At 51.2% G+C, this 27,639-nt stretch overlaps 1 protein-coding gene across 1 annotated transcript; it reads right to left on the reverse strand.

Moving 5' to 3' along the window:
* Nucleotides 1-5,846: 5,846 nt before the first annotated feature.
* DMKN (dermokine) lies at nt 5,847-18,704 on the reverse strand. Its single transcript, XM_068993053.1, has 19 exons — nt 18,303-18,704; nt 17,843-18,034; nt 17,678-17,731; nt 17,363-17,407; nt 16,864-16,989; nt 16,159-16,194; nt 15,959-16,021; nt 15,728-15,766; nt 13,692-13,742; nt 13,515-13,562; nt 13,197-13,244; nt 10,975-11,031; nt 10,582-10,629; nt 8,790-8,837; nt 8,419-8,460; nt 8,022-8,093; nt 6,729-6,752; nt 6,573-6,620; nt 5,847-5,955 (listed from the first exon to the last, which is right to left on the reverse strand). Exons 1-18 carry the CDS (start codon nt 18,702-18,704, stop codon nt 6,573-6,575), a joined length of 1,443 nt encoding a protein of 480 aa, XP_068849154.1. The 3' UTR covers nt 5,847-5,955.
* Between the last annotated feature and the right edge of the window lie 8,935 nt (nt 18,705-27,639).

Here is a 27,639-nt window from a genome sequence, read left to right on the forward strand (position 1 = left end):
ATTGACTATGTCAAAGCCTTTGACTGTGTGAATCACAACAAACTGTGGAAAATTCTGAAAGAGATGAGAATACCTGACCACCTGACCTACCTCTTGAGAAATCTGTATGCAGGTCAGGAAGCAATGGTTAGAACTGGACATAGAGCAACAAACTGGTTCCAAATAGGAAAAGGAGTACATCAAGGCTGTATATTGTCACTCTGCTTATTTAACTTAAATGCAGAGTACATCATGAGAAATCCTGGACTGAATGAAGCACAAGCTGGAATCAAGATTACTGGGAGAAATATCAATAATCTCAGATATGCAGATGACACCACACTTAAGGCAGAAAGCAAAGAACTAAAGAGCCTCTTGATGAAAGTGAAAGAGGAGAATGAAAAAGTTGGCTTAAAACTTAACATTCAGAAAACTAAGATCATGACATCTGGTCCCATCACTTCATGGCAAATAGATGGGGAAACAGTGAAAACAGTGACAGACTTTATTTTGGGGGGCTCCAAAATCACTGCAGATGGTGACTGCAGCCATGAAATTAAAAGATGCTTGCTCCTTGGAAGAAAAAGTATGACCAAACTATACAGCATATTAAAAAACAAAGACATTACTTTGTCAACAAAAGTCCATCTAATCAAAGTTTTGGTTTTTCCAGTAGTCATGTATGTATGTGAGAGTTGGACTATAAAGAAAGCTGAGTGCCAAAGAATTGATGCTTTTGAACTGTGGTGTTGGAGAAGACTCTTGAGAGTCCCTTGGACTACAAGGAGATCCAACCAAGCCATCCTAAAGGAAATCAGTCCTGAATATTCATTGGAAGGACTGATGCTGCAGCTGAAACCCCAATACTTTGTCTACCTGATGCGAGAAACTGACTCGTTGGAAAAGACCCTGATGCTGGGAAAGATTGAAGGTGGGAGGAGAAGGGAACGACAGAGCATGAGATGGTTGGATGGCATCACCAACTCGATGGACGTGAGTTTGAGTAAACTCTGGGAGTTGGTGATGGACAGGGAGGCCTGGCGTGCTGCAGTCCACGGAGTCCCAAAGAGTTGGACACAACTGAACAACTGAACTGACTAACTGAAGCTGTGTTCTTATCAAATGGAAACAGAGAACTAAGATTCAAAGGTCCTCACTGAGCATATGCCCCAGAATGAAACTGTAATTGCCTCAGATTCCAGATGCCTCTTATAGTTTGAGCATTTTGCCACACCAAGGGTGTGTTTAAAGATAGTCTTCTAGTGTTTAAAGATAGGTGCTTTTATATAATGCCTCTAAACACAAGCCTATTGTTTCATGTGCGCAACCTAAGAAATTCCGTTCACATTCTGGAGAAAAACAAATTGGGTGTGCCACATTGAACTCTGCTCAATGTTATGTAGCAGCCTGGACAGGAAGGCAGTTTGGAGGAGAATGGTTACATGTATACACATGGCTGAGTCCCTTTGCTGTCCACTTGAAACTACCACAATGTTGTTCATCGGCTATACTTCAATATAAAATTAAAAGTTAAAACAAAAACAACTGGCCATGCCAGACTTATGATTATTTCCATTTGACACCTTCTTGGTCAGGAAACAACAGTTAGAACTGGACATGGAACAACAGACTGGTTCCAAATAGGAAAAGGAGTAGGTCAAGGCTGTATATTGTCACCCTGCTTATTTAACTTATATGCAGAATACATCATGAGAAACGCTGGACTGGAAGAAACACAAGCTGGAATCAAGATTGCTGGGAGAAATATCAATAACCTCAGATATGCAGATGACACCACCCTTATGGCAGAAAGTGAAGAGGAACTAAAAAGCCTCTTGATGAAAGTGAAAGAGGAGAGTGAAAAAGTTGGCTTAAAGCTCAACATTCAGAAAAAGAAGATCATGGCATCTGGTCCCATCACTTCATGGCAAATAGATGGGGAAACAGTGGAAACAGTGTCAGACTTTATTTTTGGGGGCTCCAAAATTACTGCAGATGGTGACTGCAGCCATGAAATTAAAAGACGCTTACTCCTGGGAAGAAAAGTTATGACCAACCTAGATAGCATATTCAAAAGCAGAGATATTACTTTGCCGACTAAGGTCCGTCTAGTCAAGGCTATGGTTTTTCCAGTGGTCGTGTATGGATGTGAGAGTTGGACTGTGAAGAAGGCTGAGCGCCGAAGAATTGATGCTTTTGAACTGTGGTGTTGGAGAAGACTCTTGAGAGTCCCTTGGACTGCAAGGAGATCCAACCAGTCCATTCTGAAGGAGATCAGCCCTGGGATTTCTTTGGAAGGAATGATGCTAAAGCTGAAACTCCGGTACTTTGGCCACCTCATGCGAAGAGTTGACTCATTGGAAAAGACTCTGATGCTGGAAGGGATTGGGGGCAGGAGAAGGGGACGACCGAGGATGAGATGGCTGGATGGCATCACTGACTCGCTGGACGTGAGTCTGAGTGAACTCCGGGAGTTGGTGAGGGACAGGGAGGCCTGGCGTGCTGCGATTCATGGGGTCGCAAAGAGTTGGACACCACTGAGCAACTGAACTGAACTGATTTTCAAGGGTAATTTTGGCTTTACAAGATTTATGATCTAAATGCTAATCTAGAGTCTAGTGTCCCTCTCTCCCCGCTGTCTCCCCTTCTCCCATTTAAACTGCCTCAGTGAGTTTGTGTTTCCCAAGTGTCCAGTGTCCAGTGGTTGGGCAGGTTGGGAAGAGAGGCATAGGAGGATCCTCACTGGCAGAGAGAGTCCCCGCAGTTCAGCTAATGGGACCCTCAGCAGGAGAATCTTCCCAGGTTCAGCCTTGCTGTGGCTGCATCCCATAGGGTAGGTGGAGTCAGGCAGAGTCACCGAGGCTGCCTCTGTGTCACCCCAACCCCAAGTCTGGTTGATCTCCTAGTTCTCACTCCGAGAATAGCAGTAAGCCCCTGTTTTCCCACAGGCCTTGGCCCACTCCGCCCCAAATCTGCCAGAACTTGAGTGTGGGTGAGAGGCAAGGCCCAACCCTGATTGCTACATTACAGACACACCTAGGGGCTGGGAGCCAGCCTCCCTGGGCTCAGGGAAGGGCTGCGTGCTAGGGTCTCTGGGTCTTGGTGAACATCAAAGTGAAAAGCCTAGAATCCTTGGAGAGAAAGGGGGCCAGGGTATGAGGTGTGGGGCATGGAGAGGCAGAGCCCAGGGCATCCCTGTCCCATCCTTTCCTCCCTATGTCGGTGTTGTGGTCACACCCAAGAATGCAGTCACGTTGCCCAGCAGGTCTGGCTTCTTCCCTTGCCGCCCACCCTCTGCTCTGTGTACACTTTGCTTACACTTCTCCCAGGAAGACTTCCTAGATGCAGCCCATTAATTCTTTTTTTTTCTTTTTCAAGAAATAAAGTTTTATTTCATTATGATAGATTCAAACCAAGGTTATAAAAGCCCGAGGATAATGACTAATACATTCCGTGAAAAGATTTCGTTACCGCTTGACAGTGACCTGTGCTAGACAGATAGCAGAATTACTTTTGTTTTTTCAAAAATATCAAATGATGACTGAATTGGGAAATTTTCATGCAGTTCTCATGGATGAATATTCCCAGAATACGGTATAAAAACTGACCAACTTGGAGATAGACCATCTCATTTACCTACTTTATCTCAATACTTCTTATACCTTATAAACTACGTTCACAAGTGGCTGACAGAGGCTAAGACTTTGTTGAACCCACTTAATGCTGACCCCTCTTCCATTCTCTAATTCCCAAATGTTTATTAAACAGCTTTTTTGGCTCTTAGTGCTGGAGATTCGAGATGGACAGAAACCTGTCCTATGAAGCTTCTGTTGCATTAAAGGAGACAGATTATAACCTAACAAAAAAATTAAGAAACAAGATCATTTCAGAGGATGACAAGCTCTGTGAAGAAAATAAGACCAGGTGATGTCAGAGTGGTTGGGGAGGTGTCCTTGGTTAAGCTGGCTTGGGGATTTGCATTTAGACCAAAAGTCATTAAGGTTTTAGCCTTTCGATGATCCAGGGTTTCAGGGACAGGTAACAGCAGTGTTCTTTGGGAGACTGTCCAAGCACATCTGGGTTGACATTGGACAGAGAGACCAGAGCCAGAACAAGCTGAGCCGTGCTCAGGGGTTGAAATTTTATTCAACGGTTAATTGAATTTGTGGGCTTTCCTGGTGGCTCAGCAGTAAAGAACCCACCTGCCAATGCAGGAAACACGGGTTCCATCCCTGAGTCTGGAAGAACCCCTAGAGAAGGAAATGGCAGCCGACTCCAGTGTTCTGGCCTGGAGAATCCCATGGACAGAGGAGCTTGGCGGGCTACAGTCCATGGGGTCGCAAAAGAGTCAGAAATGATTTAACCACTGAAAACAACAGTGGGGTTTGTGGGGGATTCTGAGCAGGGGAGCCTCCCTGGCTGCTGTGGGAGAACGGATGCTAGGAGAAACTCAGAAGCCAGAGGCTACGTCAAGAGCCTGCTCCTTAGGTCCCGGCAGGAGAAAGGGCTGGCCTGCTGTTTTATGAGAATCCTTTATACCAGAGGGCCTCAACCTGCTTCACCCGCTGCTTTAAACTTTAGAGGGCGGCTTTCAGCCCGTTGGACCATGAACGCCCCAAGTCCAGAACTATGTTGACCACCTCGGTCCCTCAATCCCCAGCTTCTCCCTCAATCCCTCAGGGATTGGCAGGACGCAACGTGAGGTCCAGCAGTTTCCGTGGCTCACTCACGCTCCCTGAAGGAAGCCAGCTGTCAAGTCAGCTGAAGGACAGAGCGGCCGCCCCGGGACGGACGCGCTCTCCCCCCTGTGGCTTCGAGGAGGTACTGCAAGGCCCTCCCTAACCGGATGAGCTCCGGAAAGTGTGAGTGTTCGTGGCTCAGTCGTGTCCGACTCTTTGCGACCCCCGTGGACTGGAGCCCGCCACGCTCTTCTATCCATGAAATTCTCCAAGCAAGAATACTGGAGTGGGTTTCCATTCCCTTTGCCAGGGGATCTTCTTGACCCAGGGATCAAACCCGGGTCTCCTGCACTGCGCTCTTTACCGTCTGAGCCACCAAGGAAGCCCCTGAAATTCAGAGATGAATATAAAGCAGGAAGCTCGGCTTAGGGACAAACCTGAGAAACGAATGCACTTCAAGCCATTTCCCTTAAGTTCGCTTTGGGCCCGGCTTCTTTCATTCCTTCATCAGCTGTTTGGGGCCCACCCTGTGCCAGGCCCTGATCTAAGCCCTGGGAACTGAATCTCTCCTTCCCCCTCGTGTCAGTCATTTTGTACACCCCTCTCAAGAGGAAAGGGCCTCCCCAGTGCTGCTGCTGCTGCTGCTAAGTCGCTTCAGTCGTGTCCGACTCTGTGCGACCCCACCGACGGCAGCCCAGTGACTCTATGGTAAAGAATCCGCCTGCAATGCAAGAGATGTGGGTTCAATCCCTAGGTGGGGAAGATCCCCTGGAGGAGGGCATGGCAACCCACTCCAGTATTCTTGCCTGGAGAATCCCATGGACACAGGAGCCTGGCTGGCTACAGTCCATAGGGTCACAAAGAGGCGGACACGACTGAGTGAGCACACTCAGGAGGAAGGTGAGTTACCCGCCCCAAACCCGTCTTCCCTCCTCCCTGACCCAGACCATCAGTGTCGTATTAAAGAATAAAATCTGCCAAAGCCTTAGGGATACAAGATTCACGTTTTATTTCCACAGAGAAACTAAAGCTGGACGCTCCTCCTGAATTTTTGTCACGGTGACTTCAGGTCACAAAATGGAGCTGGTGAAGAAATGGCTGGGGTACCCACGGAGACTGGTGGCCACAGAGACACCACCACCGTGCATGGGGGAGACAAGGGACAGGCAGGCAGGCAGGACCCCAAGCTAGAAAAGGCAGGTGTCGGCACGCAGACCGAGAGCTGGGGCCCGGGCACAGTCCGGTCCCTTGACGACCCATGTTTCTCAGGCCCTCAGTCGCGGTCGGAAGTGCTTGTCTAGAAGAGAAAAGAGAAAACGGTAGAACGCCAGCCACTCCCAGATCTGTTGAAACCAGGCGTTCTCTCCTCTCCGCCAGCTGCTGCGCCCACAGTGCCCTCGTGTCCTGCCCATGCCGCCTGCGGTCTCCTCTCTCTCTCCTCCCTAAAACAAGTATTTGCCCTCCCACAGCCCCCTCCCCGCTCCACACACAATTCCTATCCTGGTCCCGCTCCTTAATCTAGTGTGCGTTCCTGTCCCTGCCTGGCCCCACGCAGCACTCAGAGGGTGCATCCCCACTGTTCTAGGTCATTTTTAAAAAACTCTTCTAAGTATTTATTTTAACTGAAGTATAGTCTTCTTTTTAATTTTTAAAAACATTTTTCGGCCAAGCCATGCAGGAATCTTAGTTCCCCAACCAAAAATCGAACCCACACCCCCTGCATTGGAAGCTCAGGGTCTTAACCACTGGACCACCAGGGCACTTCCCGATCATTTTCTTATGAGTCTTTCTCCACACGCCACACTTGGGTGTCTCCTCCTCCTTAATATCTTTAGCATGTTCTTCTAGAACAAAGGGAATGCCCAGCACCCAGCCCTTACCCCAGGTGACTGTGCCTCAGCTCCTGATACTCACCTACCAAAACTTCACCCACTGCAGCAGGCTAGGGTGCGTCCGGGAAGCCTGTGGGGCAAGGAGAAGGTCTGAATGGACAGCGCATCGTCCCACATGCACCCTCTGGCCTCAAACCCTTTCTGTCGAGAGCCAAATTTCCTCTGGCCCAGAACTTACCGAGGAAGAAACAGTGACTCCCCCCTGTAAAGAGAAGATCAGAGGAGGTGAGGTGAGGGCCTCCATGACTGCTCTGTATCAGCCATGTCCTCAGGGCTCAGGAGGGACCCATGGCCCCAGCACGTTCAGACCAGAATCATCCCAGAGATCCTTTGGTCTGACGGCAGCCCTTTGGCCACAGCCAATTTCTCATTCTGCATGCATTTTACACAAGAAGATACTGAACGTGGTCCCTGAGCATGCACTGACCAAAGGGAGTGAGAAGAGGAAAGTTAGATCTCCCTCTGCCTGCCCGGGGGATGAGCGAAGTGGATGCCCACTGGAGTATCAACTGCAGCTTCACCTCCTTTCAGTCAGCAGGCAGTCTCTGATCTCTCAGGAGAAGTCCTCTCCCCGAGGGCAGGGGCTTTATTATTCTGAGAGATGGAGGGAAATACTGGCAGTTCGTTTGTTTGTTAACCAGCAGAATTAGTATTTAGCATATTCCTTTACTAAATTTATAAAATTGTTTTTTTGAGCCTGAATAAAGCAAAATCCTCACTTTTCTTTCCTGTTACTTCCTTTATGAAAAAAAGCCTTCATTTTCCCAAGAGTTTCTGGGCCAGCCTTCCCTCCCCCAGAAAGGTCAGCAGTTAGAGATGGAGAGCATATCTGCCGTGGGTCCTGCGATTTTTGAGGAGGCTTCACTTACCCCTTGGAAGAAAAATTTATGACCAACCTAGATAGCATATTCAAAAGCAGAGGTTATGGTTTTTCCAGTGATCATGTATGGATGTGAGAGTTGGACTGTGAAGAAGGCTGAGCGCCAAAGAATTGATGCTTTTGAACTGTGGTGTTGGAGAAGACTCTTGAGAGTCCCTTGGACTGCAAGGAGACCCAACCAGTCCATTCTGAAGGAGATCAGCCCTGGGATTTCTTTGGAAGGAATGATGCTGAAGCTGAAACTCCAGTACTTTGGCCACCTCACGCGAAGAGTTGACTCATTGGAAAAGACTCTGATGCTGGGAGGGATTGGGGGCAGGAGGAAAAGGGGATGACAGAGGATGAGATGGCTTGATGGCATCACTGACTCGCTGGACGTGAGTCTGAGTGAACTCCGGGAGTTGGTGAGGGACAGGGAGGCCTGGCGTGCTGCAATTCATGGGGTCGCAGAGAGTCGGCCACGACTGAGCGACTGAACTGAGCTGAGCTGATGTTCCTCATTGAGAGGATCCCAGTTTTCTCCATGGCATGCGACGCAGTCACAGTTCCCCTGTAAACTCTTCTGAGTGGGTGGGCAGTTGCAAGTCTTACCTTAGCGGGGGTCTTGACTGGGTACTGCCCGCCAAGGGCTGTAGGAGGTCCCTGCTGGTTGTAATTGTAGTTCTGTGGAAGGAAGCAGGGAGTTGGGGGTGGGTAGGGGGACAGGAGAGAAGGGATGAAGGCATTTTACCCCCACCCCCCTGCTCTGGCTGGACCTTTCTCAAAGGCCCGGCCTCCTCCCCTCCTCACGTCATGTGTTTGCTTCTATAGAATCTCCTTAGCCACACCCCACGCCTTCACCTCACTTCATCTCCCAGCCCAGATGGCCTGGCCTCCCTCGTCCTTCTCTGCCTCTCCCAGCATCTCAGGTGTCACTGAGGAGGTGGGCAGAGGAGACCAAGAAAAGAAGGGAAGTCTGAATCAAGTGGTCAGGTGGCAATTAGCTCACCTTAGCAGTCCCAGCTACTGTGTCTTGCCATCCTGTGCCAGGCTGAGAAAATGATAGAACCCGGCGTGAGGAGGGAGAATTTCAGACTGGCCAGACCAAGAGCCAGGTGGACTTCCCAGGTGGCACTAGTGGTAAAGAACCTGCCTGCCAATGCAGGAGACATAAGAGAGGTGGGTTCGATCTCTGGGTCAGGAAGATCCCCTGGAGGAGGGCATATCAATCTACTCCAGTGTTCCTGCCTGGAGAATCCCATGGATGGAGGAGCCTGGTGGGCTGCAGTCCATAGGGTCGCAAAAAGTGACTTAGCATGCACAAGAGCCAGGCGGAAAGGGACCACGGGCCCTTCAGGGCCTTCTGAGGGAGGGACTCACCTGGCCAGCCCCACCTGCCCTCTTCTGAAGCGATGGCACGTCTTCACCCTGGAAGGAAGGGGGAGTCAGAACGAGGGCAGCCTCGCGGTCCTTCAGGCCTTCAGACTCTCACCACTGAGGCTCTGCCCTCCTTCTGGAGGCCAGCATCCCACCCGACCCACCCACCCTTCTTGGGGTCCGTGATAGGTGCTGCCTATGGTGAAGGCAGTGGGCTGGGAGGAAACTGATGGCCCGGATAGATAGAGGACAGGTTGCCACACTCAGTGGGCAGCGAGGAGGAGAGAACAGGTTTGGCAGCCCCACCATCACCCGGGCACCTGCAGCGCTGGCCTGAGCCAGAATAACAAGCTCCCAGGGTGGAGCCCCCATGTCAGCCCTACCCATCTTCAGCCTGCAGCACACCCTGCTCCCCTCACAGGCCTGGTGATCTCTCTTCCCAAATGCTTTTCTTTACAGGGGCTTTGGAAGGCCCGGCTGGTTCCCAGGGAGGCCAAGTCAAAGGAGAGAGAGGGAAAGGAGAAATACAGGAAAGCAGACAGACCCTTAAGAAGCACTGCAGGGACTTCCCTGGTGGTCCAGTGGCTAAGATTCTGCACTCCCAACGCAGGGGGCCCGGCTTCGATCCCTGATCAGGGAACTAAGATCCCACATGGCTCAACTAAGGGTCCCCATGCCAGAACAAAGATCAAAGGTGCTGCGTGCTGCAATGAAGACCCAGCACAGCCAAGGAAAGGAGTGAATATTTTTTAAAAAGAAGAAGCACTGCAGATGCGCAGGCCACCTCCCTCCTCTGATCAAGGCAAGGGGAAATCGTGCCTGTCTCTTTCTCAGGCTCAGGATCTTCTCCCCAAATCTGGCTTAACACTCCACCTTATCCATACCTGCCATTAATTTCTTTTTCATTCTTTCTGGCACTGACTTCTAACCCCACTGCTAGCCCCCAAAACATGGACACAAACTGGAGGACCACAGGCCTCCACAGGCATTTTTGGCTCCGTCTGCATGTGTGAATTCAATTAGTTGTGAACAGTTGAGAGCCCTAGCTTCTTCTAGAAAAACTCAAGACAACGTGTCCCCATCTGTCCAGCCTCACGTGCCCACGTGGACAAGGGAGCCGGCGGCCCTGGCCTCAGTGCCCAAGAGTCCTGATTCCCGAAGGCCACTAGCCCCACAAAACCCAAGTGTGGCCTTCAACAGGACGCTAAGGTCCTGCCCGTTCTTCCCAGAACTCAAATAACCAGACCCCCCACCCCCGCACCTGCCTGCACGCGACCTTGACCCTCCCTCCTCCTCCTCCCCCCATAGATACTACCCTCCCGCTGCCCTTCAGCTTTCCTCCTGAGTGACCCCGTTCCGGCCCTGAGAGTTGAGCCCAGCCCCAGGCCCCTCCATCGCCCCCACCCCGTGACCCCCGCCCCCTGCTCCCCCTGCAGTACCCACCCAGCTGAGGCTCCCCCCGAGCCAGGCCACCCCCAGCAGGAGCAACAGCAGAGACGAGACAGTGGCCGGCTTCATGATCTCTCGCCTGTGGAGCCCTTGACTCTCGACTTCAGCTTTTATCCCCGGGAGGACCTCCCACCCGGCTCCCTTCTCCGTGACTCACAGCTTCCCTCTCCCACTCCACCTCCGCTGGGCACGCACACAGGGAGGAAAGTGGGGACCAAGGGAGGCGCCTTCCCTCAGCAGGGAGGAAGCAGAACCGAATCTCCACGCCACTGCCCAGGGCCCCCGAACCCTGTGTCCCCAGAGCTGAGCGTCCCGACCCCCAAACCAGGGGTTCTACGGCCCTTACCTCAGTAATGACTTTCCAGTTCAAGAAAGGAGTGTTGTGTTTGAAATCCTGGAGGAAGAAGGAAAGATGAATGGGCCACAGGGAAAGAGGATTCAGAGGGTGGAGTGTGGCAGCCTGTTGTGAAAGTTTCAAGATGATGTGCAAGAACGGGTTTTGGCGTCTGGGTGTAGTTTGGGGTTAGATGAGGATAATCCTCCAGGAGACTGAGGGTGTTAACATTGCTGATGGTACTGGTGATAAGACTTGGGGGAGATGATGCATCTCAGAAGTGGGAAGAGGGAGAATTTTGCGACAGGTAGACTGGAGCGGAGGGGTAGCTGCCTTGAGGGAGGGAGGGAAGAGGGACAGGATCACCAGGATTCCCAGTTCTTCAAAGAGTGAGAGTTCTCCTACCTGCCAGAGCCGCCTGAAGTAGAGGAGGGCACGAGTGCTGGGGGGTGGGGCTTGGCCCTGTGGATGGAAGTGGGGAGCGAGCCGGTGAGCAAGGCGCCTGTCCCCAGCCCACCCTCACCTGAACCCCTGCTCCTGCCTCCCTCAGCCTTCAGAATTCACTGTGACTGAGGTCTGGGGGGAGCTGCTACCTCTAGGGACACCAGAATACTGTTTTGGGGGGCAGGGAGAGGGAGGCTAGGTCTCTGGAGCCACTAGCCACCCCTCTGTCACCCCCACAGCACATGACAGCTTTGTTCTCTAGCCCAGTTCCACCCCCCACCCCCAGCCTCAGAGAGAATACAACCTCAGGGCCTGCCCCCTGGACCTTCCCAGCTTACTACCTGCCCACCTCCCAGAGATGTGGAGCCGAAGTCCCCCCTTCCAACCACCCCGTCCCCTCCCCATCCCCCAGAACAACAGTGGAGACGTTAAGAAAGGAGCAGAGACCAGGAATGTGGGATAGCTGAGATTTATTTTGGAGCAAGCATTAAGGTTAGTAGGGAGATAGTGGTGTTTAAAGAATGGGTCGGGGGGCGGGGCTCCCCTCCATCTGGTAGCTCCGTGTCTGGAAGTCACGGGGTGCGAAAGCTCCTCTGGCCCTGGGCAAAGAAAAAAGTTCCAAGGGAAAGCTCAAGGACTAGGGATTTGGTGAGCAGTGGACCAAGGCAGGGGTAGATGGGACCTCGGCATCAGAAATCTACCAGGACCTTTGCGCCCACGGCTGTGATCCAGTGAAGTCCAGCTCTTGGGCTTGGAAACCCCCATACCTGCCAGGAACGTGTGGGCCCTGTCCTCACTCCTCATCTGGCCAGTCCTGGCTCCCTCACTGCCCCTCCCCCTACCATGAAGAAGGTGGATCTCTCCCTCCTCTTCTCCGCCCATCTCTTGTGTCCTGTCCCTTTCCTGGGAGATCTGCTCCTGGGGGAGCCGCCCCCAGTGAATCCTGCCTGGCGGTGAGCACTCCCTTTACTGGCCCCCTAGATGTGCAAAAACGTTTGACCCCCTAGGAAGTATCTGTGCATGCCCTGGTTCTCCCATTAAATTCTTAAGTGCCCATGCTCACAGGCCTGAGCATGGTCCACGGCAAGGAGTCATGCCCTTACCAGAGACCATTCACTATGAAATAGAAAAGTCTGTTTTGTTCATTTTGTCCCTCCAAGCCAAGACTCTGCTGCAGCTGGGAGCTTCTGCAGCTCCCATCTTTCAGCCCCCATCTTATTCCCAGAGAGTGATGTTCCTGAAGGGGGGACTGCCTCTCTGTCTCCCCACTGACCATCTCCCTCCCCCATGAGTTTTGGAGGGCAAAAATCCTAGTCTGCATTCTTTTACTTGAAGGGTCAGGAACTCTAGTTTCTCCAATCAGGTGGCTAGAAGGACTGGGATGGGCAGGGGGCGTCTGACCGCTGGAGAGCAAGCCCCAGTGGCAAGAAGCAGCTGCTTCTTGGCTCTGGGCTCTCACAGGCCATAGAAAGAGGAGCCCAGTGTTGCCATATTGTTCTTTGAAAATGAATCAAACAAAAGGATCAGTGGACCACCGATTGCAGCTTCTGCCTTTGGTATTTGAATCATTTATTTGTCCCTCGCCCCCCATTCCAGTCCACCCTCTCTGCTCTGGAGATACATCTGCTATTCTGGTGTCAGATCAGCCTGGCCAGGGCTTGCCCTGCGAGAGCAAGGGGTATGCAGGGAAGAAAGACAAGGGGGTTCTGGGCTCTGAGCATCTCCTAAGATTACGTATGTGCAGGGCCCAGACTGATGCCTGGAGTGTTCCTTCCCTTTTCCCTTTCTTGGCATCAATCCTCAGGTGAACTTGAGCTCCCCCTGACGATTCAGTCCATGCCCTGCCTCTCTCTGCCTCTGCTCCCTCCCTGGTTCCTGGGGATTAGGCCTACTTACTCTCCGGGGAAACTGAGGTTCAGGACTGTTCAGGTCTGCATGTTGAGACATGAAAAAACCTGCTCCCTCCTTATCCCCCACTCCCAGCTGTTTTGAAATTCTCCCTCTCTTTTCAGGTCTCTGCTGTCCTTCCTCCTCGTTTTTATCTTTTCTTTTTAAATGACTGGCAGAATTGCCTTCTTAATGACCATCATCACTGTTCCCTGGCTCACCTAGCCAGAGTTTAGCTTTCTTCTCTACATCCCTCTCTTAAAAAGATCAGAATGACGCGGCCTTCCAGCCCTTACCTTGTTTAAGGCATCCCAGTTAATGAAGCCCAGCTTGGATTTAAAATTCTGCAGGGAAAAAAAGAGAAGAAGAATGGCCAAATTGGATCATAGTGTGATTGACTCAGGGCCTCAGGACAAGAGAGGTCAAGGGCCACTGCTGACAGTCATTATATTGGGTTGGCCAGAAGTTTGATCGGGTTTTCCCAAAGATGGTATGGAAAAACTGGAACGAACATTTTGGCCAACCCAATAGCCCAAAGACTTCTGCCTGTGGGACCAAGAGACACAGGTTTGGTTTCTAAAGAAGAGTGAGCAGAGCACTCCTGCCGAACTCACCTTCCAGAAAGTGTCGAAGTTGAAGGGCTCAGAAGATGTCTGAGAGTTCTAAGGGACCAATGAGAAACAGAAGGAGAGTAAGAACCCACTCTGTGGGCTGGAGGCAGGAGTGGGGAGGGCAGGCAGGGGTGCTTGACACCATGGTCCCGACCCAAGAGGAGGGATGTTCTCACTCACCAAGGTGTTGATTCCACTGTCAGCTTCGCCTTCTCCACCAGAGCCCTGACCCTGGGTGGGGAAAAGGGGACTGATGTTCAAGGCTCCATGCATCCTGTCATGCATGCAGCCTACCACCTCTCTCTTCTCAGCCTTTGTACTGTGTACTCTCTGTCAAGCCATCCACCCCATTTCTTTCCACAGCACCTAAGAGCCACCACCTCCAGAAAGCCTTCCTGGACTGACTTGCTGCTTGCTCTCCAGACTAACCCTACCCAGTCCCTTGAATCAAATCCAAATTCTTTCTTCCCCCGATTCCTTGCTCCCCAAACACCACTAGTAGCCAACATGTAGTCCCACTGTGCATGGAGCACTGTGCCTCTTTCTACCACTTTCCCATGTGGAGATGGCTCTGCTTTACAGAAGGAAACTGAAGCAGAGAGCAGTCCAGCAGCTTTTCTCAGCTCCTGTCTCCGTGTTAGACTCCAGTGCCAGGACTCTGAACCACCTTGGTGTGATTACGATGCAGAAAGCTCTGCAGTAACTGACGGGGGTCAACAAGTTAGCTTCACTGTCCCTGTTTGACACAAGAGGAAGCCCAGGCTCAGCGAGGTCAACTGACTTGCCTGGAGACACACAGATGACAGGTGATATTGCTGGTATTCAAACCTCCATCTTTTAACTCAAAATTCACTGCCTTTCCACTTGTCAATTCTGCCTTCTTACATTTGGTTTTAAAAAATATCCCCTTGGGACTTTCTCTGCAGCCCAGTGGTTAAGACTCCTCCTTGCGATGCAGGAGGTGCAGGTTTGATCCCTGGTCAGGGAACTAAGGGGTTTCCCAGGGGGTGCTAGTGGTAAAGAACCCGCTTGCCAATGCAGGACACATAAAGGACATGGGTTCAACCCCTGGGTCGGGAAGATCCCCTGGAGGACGGCATGGCAACCCACTCCAGTATTCTTGCCTGGAGGATCCCCATGGGCAGAGGAGCCTGGTGGGCTACGGTCCATAGAGTTGAAAAGAGTTGGACATGACTGAAGCAACTTAGCACGCATACACAGGGAAGTGAGGTCCCACACACTGTGGGCCAAGTCCAAAAAGTAAATAAAATAAAATAAATATCCCCTTGATGACAGAGGATGTGATGGTTGGATGGCATCACTGACTCGATGGACAGGAGTTTGAGTGGATTCCGGGAGTTGGTGATGGACAGGGAGGCCTGGCATGCTTCAGTCCATGGGGTCGAAAAGAGTCAGACACAACTGAGCGACTGAACTGAACTGACTGACTATTCTGTTATTTTTGTCTGTTTTTCCACCTCATTACGTATTGAAGACTTTGGTGTGCAAAAAGAAAACTAAAAACAGAATTACAAACTGGGAGGTTTCTTAAAACCTGCCTACCCAGAAAAGGTTAGTGTCCCTGACATGTGAGGAGCTCTTCACAGAGCCTTCTTGCTGTAGTGCCCTCCTCCCCACTGGGCGTGCTCCTCGTCCTCTCACATAGGCTAGCAGCCTTGCCCGGACGCTTGTTGGAAACCAGAGTCTCAGCCGCACCCCAGTCCTACTGAATCAGAATCTGCGTTTTCACAAGACCTCTGGGCGCTGCCTGTGGACCTTAGTGCAACACCTCCTCTGTCAGCTCAGCAGGTGCTGACAGGGAGCCAGATTTCCAGGATAACTAGGAGGGAAAAGTACGCTTTCAAAATCAGTTTCAAAACTCATCACCGAATCATCACCGAATTCTGTTCACTGGTCGGGTATAGGACATTTGAAACAATCCTGTTTCTAAAAGGACTGGTTTTCGTTCCATTGTTCACAGCCCCAGTCTGTGGTCTAACGTGAGACAGAGCATGTAAGGACCTACAGTTAATTATTACTTGGGAGCTTATTAGTCTTTTGAGGAAAATGCCCATGGTTTCCTCCCCCTGGATTGTAAATTCCCCACAGACAGGGTTGGGACGAAGGCTCGCATTAGGAGAGCGGTGAGCAGAGTTGCATTGAGGAGGGGCACCACTGCAGGGATGAACTGCAGTCGCTGCAGGTTCGGCTCTCACCTGACCCCCAGATCCCCCGGAAACGTGTGGGTTGTCACACTGTGGGAGAGACAAAGAGAAGACTCTCAGTCCCTACCCAGACACCCAGTCCAGCCCCGCAGACTGCAGCCTTTGCACCCCAAGGCTGGCCTGTGTCCATCACCCCATCAGCACCCGTCCCCGTTCCCTGCGGGGACTGAGGGAGCGGTCCTCTCCCACCGTTGCCCACCTTCCATGCCTCTTCACACTCACCTCAGGTTTGTTTCTGCCACCACTTCCAACTCTGCTCCCCGAGGAGGAGTTGGGGTTGTATCCCTACAAGGGAGTGAAAGAGTCCATGTGGGGGCTTCAAAGGACTTGGAAGGGCCCAGAGTTCCCGAAGGAGGGACTGTCCCCATCCCCTCACCCTCTCCTGGAACCTGGAGAGGGGAAGGGACCCCTAGAATCCTTACCTGGGAGGAGCCACCATGATCAGAATTTCTAGTGTCCTAGATGCAGGGAAAGCGGGTGGTACAGAGAGCATAAGTTATGGCAGCTTACAGCACCTGGCTTGTTCTTGCCTGAGACCTTTCCCAGAACCCCCAAGGAAGCCACCTGTGCCTCCTCTCTGCAGGCCCCCTGGTCGGAGCTCGACCCTCATCCGGCTCCCAGGTCATGATCCCCTCCTGAGCGTCTCATCCCTCATGTAGGGACACTATTATTAGCATCTACACCGAAGTTCTGTAAGGGTCCTTAAGTCTCCACATGTGGTCCTGTCCCCGTCCTCCTGGGAGCTTCCCAAATAAGTGTCATGTTTCCCGGGGCCCACCTCTCTGGCTCCATCCACCACCCCAGCTCTGGTCAGATTCACCAAGTAGACATGCCTGCAGGAGCAGAGGTTAACAGGGGACAGCATCCCCCGTCACCAAGTGGATGGCAAGGGGCTAGGGTAAACACATTAGGCAGGGCACCTCTTCTGGAATTAGAGGGCACGTGTCAGTGGCACCGCCTGGTGGGGCTGGAAGGTGGGCAACATGAGCTGGGGGGCCTGGGATGACAACTCCATTGACGCCAGCTACCCTGGGGCTGGCAGCTTTCAGGAAGACCCTGGAGTGAGTGTCCTCAGCAGAGACCACCAGGGGCCCCATCTCGGCCTTCAACAAAAGAGTAGAACATACCCAGCTGGACCCGGAGCTGCCGCTGCCGCCACCATTGCTGCTGCCACCGTTACTCCCGGGGCCGCCATTGCTGCCGCCGCCACTGCTGCCGCCGCCATTGCTGCTGGAGCCACTGCTGCTGCTTCCCTGAGGAGCGGGAAGAGACCAGCGTCAGTCACTTGCGTCCTGTCCGACTCGGTGCAACCCCAAGGACCGTAGCCCGCCAGGCTCCTCTGTCCATGGGATTCTCCAGGCAAGAAGACGGGAGTGAATAGCCATTGCCTTCTCCAGGAGATCTTCCCCACCCAGGGATCCAACCCCAGTCTCCCTCATTGCAGACAGATTCTTTACCGTCTGAGCCAAGAGACCAGAGTGAGGTCTAAAGATGAGAACACCAGGGGAGAAGGCTTTCCTCCCTCTCCCTCCTCCCTCAGGAATATTTCCCACCCAGTTTGAGAGGAGTAGAGTTTCTCTGTCTCCTCCCGGGGCAAAAATGCTTCAGGTTGCCCCGTGCTCTTACCCCAGAGTTGCCAGAGCTTCCGCCTGAGCCAGGGGGGGTGGTGCACTGTGGAGGGAAGGGAACGGGTGGGGTTCCAGGCGAAGCTGTTCCCCCAGGCCAGGCTCTCCTGCATCCTTGGCTTGGCTTCCCGACCCGGTGCCTCTCTCCCCCAAACCTAGCTCGCTCTTCCGAGCCTCGTCCCCACGCCTCTCTCTCCCCAACCAGTCTGCATCTTCCTTCCACCCCTCCCCTGCCTGTCTTTCTCTCCGCTGTGCCTCTCCCAGTTTCTATCACACGCATCCAGACACCTCTGCCTCTCCAGGCTCTTCCTCTTACTTCTGTATTTCCGTTGCTGCTGCTTCTCACTGAACCAGGTTGGGGCGCAGTTCCCTGTGGGAAGGGTGAGATGAGCTTGGGATCAGGAAGGACATGGGGGAGGCACCAAGTGTGTGGGCTTGAGGGGAGGGAGAGGGCAAGCATCAGAGTTGATGGTTACTTTACCTGAGAGTTGGCCCCTGGGTTGAATGGCCCTCTGTGGCCTCCCTGGCCCCAGGAGCCTCCCTGAGCATTAGCTCCAAAGCTGCCACCTGAGCCTCCAGAGAACACATGGTCGCGGGTGTCCCCTGGACCTCCAGAGCTGCCCTGAGAGCCAGGGATGCCATGGTGTCCAGATGGAGGCTGCCCATTGGTTCCCTGCAAGAACGACATGGCTGCACTGAGTGTGTGTGACCTCCTCATTCTGGGGTGGGAGAGAGCGGACAGAGCAACTCAGAGAGAAAGGAACCAGAGCAGGACACGGGGGGAGGCAGGCGGAGAGAGACCCAGGGCAGTGGAGGAGGGAGGCCTGACGTGGAAGGATCACCACCGATGAGGAGGCATCCCTCCTTTCAACTACTTCCCAGGATCCTCAGCCCAGCTGCCCATAGCCTCCCATTTCCACAGTGGCCTTCCAGCCACTCACCCAAGCTCCGTTGCTGCCGGGCGCTCCCTGCCAGGAGCTGTGGGCAGGGTCCACTCCGTGTCCGATGATATTTTCAGCCTGTCTGCCGGCCTCGCTCCCAGTGTTTTTAAGAGCGTGGCTCGCTTCCTTAAGCTTGTGGGCAAGAGCATCCCCCAAGTGGGGGTCCCTGGCCTCCCTGATTCCCAAGCTCGCTTTCTCTCCAGTGCCTTGGCCAATGGCCTTCTCGATTCCTTGGATGGCGGCTTCTCCCATGGCCTCTCCCACCCCCTCTCCCACCCCGTGTACAATGGCTTCCCCAACTTTTCCTGCAGAATCGGCCTCTCCACTCTGCAGCGGGCTAGCCTCTCCACTGCCCAGGAGCAGGAAGAGCAGGAGGCAGGCCAGAGACCCCTTTCGCTTCATCTCTGCCTCTCTTCCTCTCTCCTGAGTGTCTTCTTTCCACCCAGGTTCCTTTTCGGGCCCTGTCACTTCCCTGATGTCTGCCGGCCCTTTTCCCTTCTCTCCTTCCTTCTGGCTTCTTGTTCGCCCTCCCTCTGGGACTGCAGCCTGCTCTCTCCCTCCCGAGATGCCCTTGTCTTCCTAAAGTCCTCCTCCACGCCACTACTCCTTATAGCGTAGCTTGGGAGAAGGTGGCAGGGCTGGGCGGTTCAGGGTCCCTCCCCACAGTGACTCAGATCCAACCACCCGATAGGGTAATGAGCTGTAATTGTGAGTCTGAGTGTCTGTGTCGAAACAGAGAGGGAGTCCGTGCATCAGGGAGGGAGGAAGAAATGGGATGAGGTCGGTGCCAAAGTGTTCTGATTTCCCAACCCCAGGAATTTGGGGCGCAGGGTGGGGGTGGGGGCATCTGGGGAGCTAGGTGGTGGGGTGGAGGGGACTTAGGAGGGAGGAATCAGACAGGACGTCAAAAGAGGAAGTGAGGGTAAGGAGCCCGGTGGAACAGGACCCATCCTAGGTGTAAGCCAGCCTGATCCGGGGCATCATGATGGGCGCAGGTGACCTTCGCCAGCCTTCATCTCTCCCATCTCTCTCCTATACTGCCACCTACAGGTGAGAGCCTGACACTGCCATGCCTTCCCCCCACAGAGAGCTTGGGACCCCAGGCATCAGTCAGGGAAGGAAGTGGCCGCGACCCTGAGTGGTCATCAGGGCATGTCAGTTAGCATCTGGGCTGAGAAAGCTGGGTGTGGAGCAGGGGAGCTGGGCGGGTGAGCCAGCCCCAGGGAACGAGTGGGAGGGAAAGACCTAGGGAGGGTGCAGCTGACCCAGGAACCTATCCTGTTTACCAGGCCTGACCCAGGCAACTATCCTGTTTGCCAGGCCTGGAGGGGGCACATGTGTGAGCTCACAGCCTGCTGTGAGGGCTGCGACTACACCAGCTCACCCCTCCCCACCCCTAGCTGCTCCCCAACGAGCCAGAGCAGCCCTGGCAAGGGAGGAGGGGTCAACACAGTGGTCCTCTCCCCTGGGCCCAGCTCGGGATGCAGAACTCGAGCATCCTCCAGAGGGCTCATGGCTCGCTGCTCAGCAAGTGTGGCTGCTTCTCCCACTCCCATGAACCCCAGGTCCTCCCATTTGACACTGCCTTGTATTGCTGGGACTCATCGCCCAGTTAGGAGGGGCCAGTTTCCATCTGCCTTTCTCAATGTCTCTCAGTCAGTCTCTCTCCACCCCAGCACCCGCACCCCAACTTGTAACATCCATCATCTCTCACGATGTAAACACTGCCTGTCTTCCGCTGCTCCTTCCTACTTCCCTATTTTTCCATCACTGACTCTTTAATGATAATAATAGTGACAATGGTAATACGATAGTAGTCGTCATCATCTTTGTATCTGCACTTGATCCACGGCTTTCTATTTGCCCAGCACTGGACTAAGCACTTTAAGGCTCAGACAGCCCTGGAAGAATCGGTCTTATTATTACCCCCATTTAGGGACAGAGACCTTGGTGCTCAGAGAGGATATAGTGAGTGTGCAGTAGCGGCAAAGCCCAGCCCCGGCTGGCTCGCTCCTGAGCCTGGTTCCCAGCGCGCTCTGTCTTCTTGGTGCCTGAGACCCTCCGCTGGTTTTCAGAACCTTCATTCTCCTCTGGGTAGTATTGGTTTGGGTTTTGCTCTGGGGCCATGTGAGGGACAGAGAGCATAAATCTCAGGCCTCTGGCGTTAGTGATGGACACCCCACACCCCCCCGGGACTCACTGCTCCCCACCCACACAGGACCTCGGGGCAGGAGGTGGCACACAAGCTCGCCAACTCCAAGGCTCCTTCCTACACTTCCCTCATGGGACATCCTCACCATGGCATAGAGCTGCCCTGTTCCTCCTTCTTTCTTCTTTCTCTCTCCTTCTTGGAGCCAGCTTACCTTCTTAAGTATATTTTAAGAGAATACTTTATATCACTACTCTAAGTAGAAAGCCAGGATCACTAGCCCATAAATAGAAAGTACAAAAAAAAAAAAAAAAAAAAGTGAGAAGCAAGCAACTGTATCACACTATAGCTGGTGGCAGTTCCTGTATCCTCTTTGTTTAAAAAAAAAAAAGCTTAGCACATCTGAGAGAGGTGTTCTGAGCCCACAAGCACTTAAATGGAGTCTCCTTCTTCACCTAATTAGAAAGTTTCTTAAACGTTTTAAGAAAACAGTTAAGTTTCTCACTTTTTGATTCAGACTTATTCAAAGCCATGTTCACAAGCCATCTAGATTCTCCCATGCCACCAGTAGTCCCATTTATACCTTCTGGAAAAATACTGCCCTCAGACATCTGTGGACCTGAGGGGTCACTTCAAATCAGTCTGAAGGCATGTTTATTAAATACTTATTGTGTATTAAATACCTGTTGTGTATTTAATAAACAGAAGACTAGGTGCTTTCACATGAATGATCTCGTTTAGTCCTCACTATAATCTTGAGAGATAGATATTATTCCCATTCTACAGATGAGGTAACTGAGGTCGTGAGCTGTTTAACACACATACAAAATCATATACAAGATCATGGCAAAATGGAGCTGTCAGAATCTGACCTAAATCTGTCTGACTCCAAACAGCCTTTTCTCCTACAGCTCGGCGCCTCTTCTCTTCTTGTATGCATAACAGTATCCACAAATCTGATATGCCCAAGACCCTCTGATTTCAGCTTTTCTCTCTAATTCACTATTTCATTCATTCAGTAAGTGTTTATTGAGTGCTTACTCTGTGTCATGCCTGTTCTAGGCATGGAGTACAGCATGGAACAAGATCATGAAAATCTCCCTGCTTGGGGAGCTCACGTTCACTAAGGGGAGATTGGACAATGAACATATCAGGTGATGAAGAGTCTTGTAAAGAAAGATACAGAGGATCCTGCTGTGGTTTATGTCGGAGTGTGTTTTGCCTATGTTCTCTTCTAGGAGTTTTATAGTTTCTGGTCTTACATTTAGATCTTTAATCCATTTTGAGTTTATTTTTGTGTATGGTGTTAGAAAGTGTTCTAGTTTCATTCTTTTACAAGTGGCTGACCAGTTTTCCCAGCACCATTTGGCAAAGAGATTGTCTTTAATCCATTGTATATTCTTGCTTCCTTTGTCAAAGATAAGGTGTCCATAGGTGCGTGGATTTATCTCTGGGTTTTCTATTTTGTTCCATTGGTCTATATTTCTGTCTTTTGTGCCAGTACCATACTGTCTTGATGACTGTGGCTTTGTAGTAGAGCCTGAAGTCAGGCAGGTTGATTCCTCCAGTTCCATTCTTCTTTCTCAAGATTGCTTTGGCTATTCAGGATAGTGGAAATAAAAGCAAAGATAAATAAATGGGACCTAATTAAACTTAAAAGCTTCTGCACAACAAAGGAAACTATAAGCAAGGTGAAAAGACAGCCTTCAGAATGGGAGAAAATAATAGCAAATGAAGCAACTGACAAACAACTAATCTCAAAAATATACAAGCAACTCCTGCAGCTCAATTCCAGAAAAATAAGCCACCCAATCAAAAAATGGGCCAAAGAACTAAATAGACATTTCTCCAAAGAAGACACAGATGGCTAACAAACGCATGAAAAGATGCTCAACATCACTCATTATCAGAGAAATGCAAATCAAAACCACAATGAGTTACCACAATGAGGTACCATCACCAGTCAGAATGGCTGCAATCCAAAAATATATAAGCAATAAATGCTGGAGAGGGTGTAGAGAAAAGGGAACCCTCTTACACTGTTGGAGGGAATGCAAACTAGTACAGCCACTACGGAGAACACTGTGGAGATTCCTTTAAAAACTGGAAATAGAACTGCCATATGACCCAGCAATCCCACTGCTGGGCATACACATTGAAGAAACCAGAATTGAAAGAGACACGTGTACCCCAATGTTCATCGCAGCACTGTTTATAATAGCCAGGACATGGAAGCAACCTAGATGTCCATCAGCAGATGAATGGATAAGAAAGCTGTGGTACATATACACAATGGAGTATTACTCAGCCGTTAAAAAGAATTAATTTGAATCAGTTCTGATGAGATGGATGAAACTGGAGCCGATTATACAGACTGAAGTAAGCCAGAAAGAAAAACACCAATACAGTATACTAACACATATATATGGAATTTAGAAAGATGGCAATGATGACCCTGTATGCAAGACAGGAAAAAAGACACAGCTGTGTATAACAGACTTTTGGACTCAGAGGGAGAGGGAGAGGGTGGGATGATTTTGGAGAATGGCATTCTATCATGTATACTATCATGTAAGAATTGAATCGCCAGTCTATGTCTGACGCAGGATACAGCATGCTTGGGGCTGGTGCATGGGGATGACCCACTGAGATGTTATGGGGAGGGAGGTAGGAGGGGGGTTCATGTTTGGGAACACATGTAAGAATTAAAGATTTTAAAATTAAAAAAATAAAAATAAAAAAATAAAAATCTTAAATACATTAAAAAAAAAAAAGAATACATTTGAATCAGTTTTAATGAGGTGGATGAAACTGGAGCTGATTATACAGAGTGAAGTAAGCCAGAAAGAAAAACACCAGAACAGTATACTAATGCATATATATGGAATTTAGAAAGATGGTAATGATAACCCTGTATGCAAGACAGCAAAAGAGACACAGATGTATAGAACAGTCTTTTGGACTCTGTGGGAGAGGGCGAGGGTGGGATGATTTGGGAGAATGGCATTGAAACACGTATGATATCATATATGAAATGAATCGCCAGTCCAGGTTCGATGCATGATACTGGATGCTTGGGGCTGGTGCACTGGGACGACCCAGAGGGATGGTACGGGGGGGAGGAGGGAGGGGAGTTCAGGATGGGGAACACGTGTACACCTGTGGCGAATTCATGTTGATGTGTGGCAAAACAAATACAATATTGTAAAGTAATTAGCCTCCAATTAAAATAAATTTATATTTAAGAAAGAAACATACAAGGGGGGAGGAAATAGACAAGATGGAGTTTGGGGTTTGTTTAGTTTGGGGTTTTTTGTTTTCTTGGCTGTTCCTCCTGGCTGGCAGGATCTTAGTTCCCCAACCAGGGATTGAACCTGGGTCACAGCAGTGAAAGCACAGAGTCCTAACCACTGGGCCACCAGGGAACCCTCTCATAGTGTTTTAAATAGCATGGTCAGGAAAGGGCTCTTTGAGATGTGATCTATGACCCAAGACTGAAAAGAAGTGAGAGTGAGCCATGAGAATATCTGGAGCCCGGGGATTCCAAGCAGGGAAACAGGGCAAAGGCCCTGAGGCAGGAGCCCGCTTATTCTGTTTGAGGACCACTGTGGCTTGTGCAGAGGGGAAATGCGAGCAGTTGAAGTCAGACACAACTAGGCCAGATTGTGGAACTTTGGGGACTGTGATGAGGACTTTGACTGCTAATGAGGTAGAACCAGCCAAGGGCTGGGAACCAAGGAAGGTTGTGACCTGATTCAGATGTTTAACTGAGCAACAGACTGGGGTGGGGGTGGGCCTGAGGTGTACATAGGCCAGGGCGGAGGCTTCGGGGGGAGGCCAGAATCAAGAATGGAGCAGGCAAGGGGCTCAGGGCTCGGTGGTGTCTCTGCTCCCCTCTCTGGGGTCCTGGGCCTCGGACTGGCAGCTGCTGGCTCAACTCATCCTGTCCTGGAGCCCATGCTCAAATGCTAACTTGATTACTTACTGCAAGAAGGGTGGATACAAGGATGACACAAGGTACCACGTGCAAAGAGCTTAGCACGGTGCCTGGCGCATAAGAACACTTGAAATATGTTCTTGCTAGTTTCAGACACTTCACTGCTGTTGGAGTACTTTCCTGGCAGTTGTTTAATTTTGAGACTCATGCACAGGCACACAGGTACCCCCTGAATGGGCCAAAGGCAGAAATTTACTTTTAAAGAGGACTTATTTGGGGAATACCCTAGCAGCCCAGTGGTTAGGACTCCCCACTTCCACTGCGGGGGTGACAGGCTCAACCCCTGGTCCAGGAACTAAGATCCCACAAGCAATGTGCTTCCCACTCCCCCACCCCCGACAAGAAACAACTTGGTACGGGGAACTTATTTGGAAGTAGCCCTCCCCCCAACCCAGAGTCACAAGGAAGCCCGCCATCCCTCGAGCAGAGATGCCCAGCAGGAAAGTGCTCGGGTTGAGGAGGCAGCCATCACTGCCTACTAGTTGGGTGGCCTCAGCTCTCTCCCTTCTCTGAGCCTTGGCTTCATCATCTCTAAGGGGGTGATCGTGGAGCCCGCCTCCGGGGATTTTACGAGGGTGACTGAATCATGTCTGTAAATGCTTAGTCTACAGCGAACACCCAATAAATGCTGGCGGTGACGGTCCCACCCAGCCTCCTCTCCCTGTTCTTCCACAGCCTCGGCAACTGACCTCCTCTCTTTCTGACTCCCTCGCCTAACTCTGCCTGTCTGGCCCAGCTTTGGGCTTCCTGCTTGTACATCCCAAGTCTGCTCCAGCCGGTAGCCTCCCCTCTACTAGTTGCCAGACACCTGCGCCCAGCCTCGACCCCTCCTCAGGAAACTGTTCGTCTAGGAGAAAGGGATATGAAACAGGTAAGGAGATAATTGCAAGCTTGCCAGGTGGCTCGGTGGGTAAAGAATCTGCCTGCAATGCAGAAAATGTGGGTTCGATCCCTGGGTTGGGAAGATCCCCTGGAGGAGGGCATGGCAACCCACTCCAGTATTCTTGCCTGGAGAATCCCATGGACAGAGGAACCTGGTGGGCTACAGTCCATTTGGTCACAAAGCGTTGGACACGACTGAAGTAACTGAGCATGCACACACACACACAAGTATATAATTACAGTTTGTCACAACGCCTTGAAGACCAGTATCAGTGCACTATGGGAGCAGAGATAGCCCTTTGTTCAAACCGGGGAGGCAGGAAAGGACAGATAGGCAGGACGAACGTCCCTGGCAGAGGAAGCAGAGCTCACCAGGCCTCGAGGCAGGACTGAGCCGTGCCTCTTGTAACCTTCAGATCTGCCTCTTCAGACCCTCCTCTTCCAGGAGCCTCCCAGGACTGACCCCCAGCATTATCCTGTATCTCTTTGGCACTTTCAGGAACCCCATTCAAGCCAACCTAGCATGAAAATGGGGGCAAATAGAATCAATGAAAGCTTTTACTTTCTGAAAGAATGATTCCCCACTCGGAAGGGGTTCTTCCAGACCAGATGAAAGGACGTTCAACATAGAGTAGACCCTCTGTTCCCACATGTGTAGGAAACATGTGGTATTAAGTTGGCCAAGAAGTTTGTTTGGTTACTAAACAGTTGTTCAATAAAGGTCTTGTGAAAATGGAAAATATGTCTTTTATTGTTACTTAAAACCAAGCGAACTTTTTGGCCAACCCAATAAGAATGAATGCTTCTGTTTATTGTAATGCCAGAAACAAAGCTCTGGGATTTACTTTGAAAAGCATCGAAAATGTATCAGTACCCGAGCAGAAGGATCAGGGGAAGGGACGGTTAAGGAGTTTGGGATGGACATGTATACACTGCTATATTTCAAATGTATAACCAACAAGGACCTACTGTATAGCAAAAAAAAGAAAAAGTATCAGTGGAAATGTGATAAAGCAAGCATAGTCATATGTTCATGGTGGAATCCAAGTGGTGAGTATGCAGGTATCCACTGTAAAATTCTTTCATTTTTGCAATAAGATATTGCCAGGGAGAAAAAGGAGCATATGTTGTTTAAGTAGGGACTTCCCTGGGGGTCCAGTGGTTGGGACTCCGAGCTTCCACTGCTGGGGGCCTGGGTTCTATCTGTGGTTGGGGAAGCAGCGAGGCAAAAAAATAAATAAAGAATAAAATAAAATAGTGGTATTCTACAAACAAGGAAAAACACAGAGAATATGAAGTGCCAAGAACATTACCTTTACTGTGCCTATCAGGCCCCTCCCCTCTGTTTATGCTTTGTGCTTAGTCACTCATTCATGTCCAGCTGTTTGTGACCCCATGGACTGTAGCCCGCCAGGCTCCTCCATCCATGGGATTCTCCAGGCAAGAATACTGGAGTGGGTTGCCATTTCCTCCTCCAGGGGATCTTCCCAACCCAGGGATCGAACCCACATCTCCTGTGTCTCCTGCTTTGCCGGCAGATTCTTTACCTGCTGAGCCACTGGGGAAGCCTTCCCAGGAAGCCTCTAAATTCCCCAAGGGCAAAAACACTGTCTCTATTTCTGCTCCCACAGTTGATGGAATTTTGGAGCTGGAAGCCATGTTTGCAGTCCTCTCTTGCAGACACCCGCCCCCCTTTATATGGGAGGAAGTGGTGGCCCCTGGAGGGGAAGGACGTGGCCCACAGGCACCTGGTCTCCCAGCACTCCACCCATGCTAGGTGAGTATTCTACAGACTTTATAGGTAACTGGGCAAGGTCAGGTTCTGGAAATAGACAGGCCTGCTACTTTCTCACGGGTTACCCCAGGCAAGTGGCCTGGCCCCTTGGAGTCTCACCTTACTCATCCATACAGTGTAGATCATATCCTTTGGGTTGTAGGAAGCTTAAATGGTTGTAGAGTATCTTTCATACGGTACCTGGAACCTACTGCATGCTCAGTATATAGTAGTTGCTAGCATCTTCGCTCCGGGCTTTGAGCCATCCACAGATCTGAAAGCGGGGCCTCGTGTGTCACCATTCCTCTCATAAAGAGGCCTCCCTCCTGTCCTCACTGTGCCTTCCCCCTGAGCCCTTTGTGGCCCCACCGGAGAGAAGACCTCGCACGTGTGCCTTCTTCCTCTCTCCTTATTCACTGAGTCCCCTCCCTACTGATACTAAACAGCAAAAGAGGACTTCCCTGGTGGTAGAGTGGATAAGAATCTGCCTGCCAATGCAGGGGATACAGGTTAGATCCCTGGTCCTCGAGAAGGT

This window comes from Capricornis sumatraensis, chromosome 20 (assembly GCF_032405125.1).
Source record: "Capricornis sumatraensis isolate serow.1 chromosome 20, serow.2, whole genome shotgun sequence".
Taxonomy (NCBI): Eukaryota; Metazoa; Chordata; class Mammalia; order Artiodactyla; family Bovidae; genus Capricornis; species Capricornis sumatraensis.

What these genes read in the sequence shown, in the direction of transcription:
- DMKN (XM_068993053.1), bottom strand. Translation starts at nt 18,704, where the DNA reads ATGAAGCGAAAGGGGTCTCTGGCCTGCCTCCTGCTCTTCCTGCTCCTG. An exon ending in CCGGGGGATCTGGGGGTCAG is followed by an intron (nt 13,743 to 15,727) that starts GTGAGAGCCGAA and finishes TTCCCCACCCAG; the next exon opens with GGTCAGGGCTCTGGTGGAGA. An exon ending in GGGCAGGTGGGGCTGGCCAG is followed by an intron (nt 8,461 to 8,789) that starts GTGAGTCCCTCC and finishes TCATTTTCTCAG; the next exon opens with CCTGGCACAGGATGGCAAGA.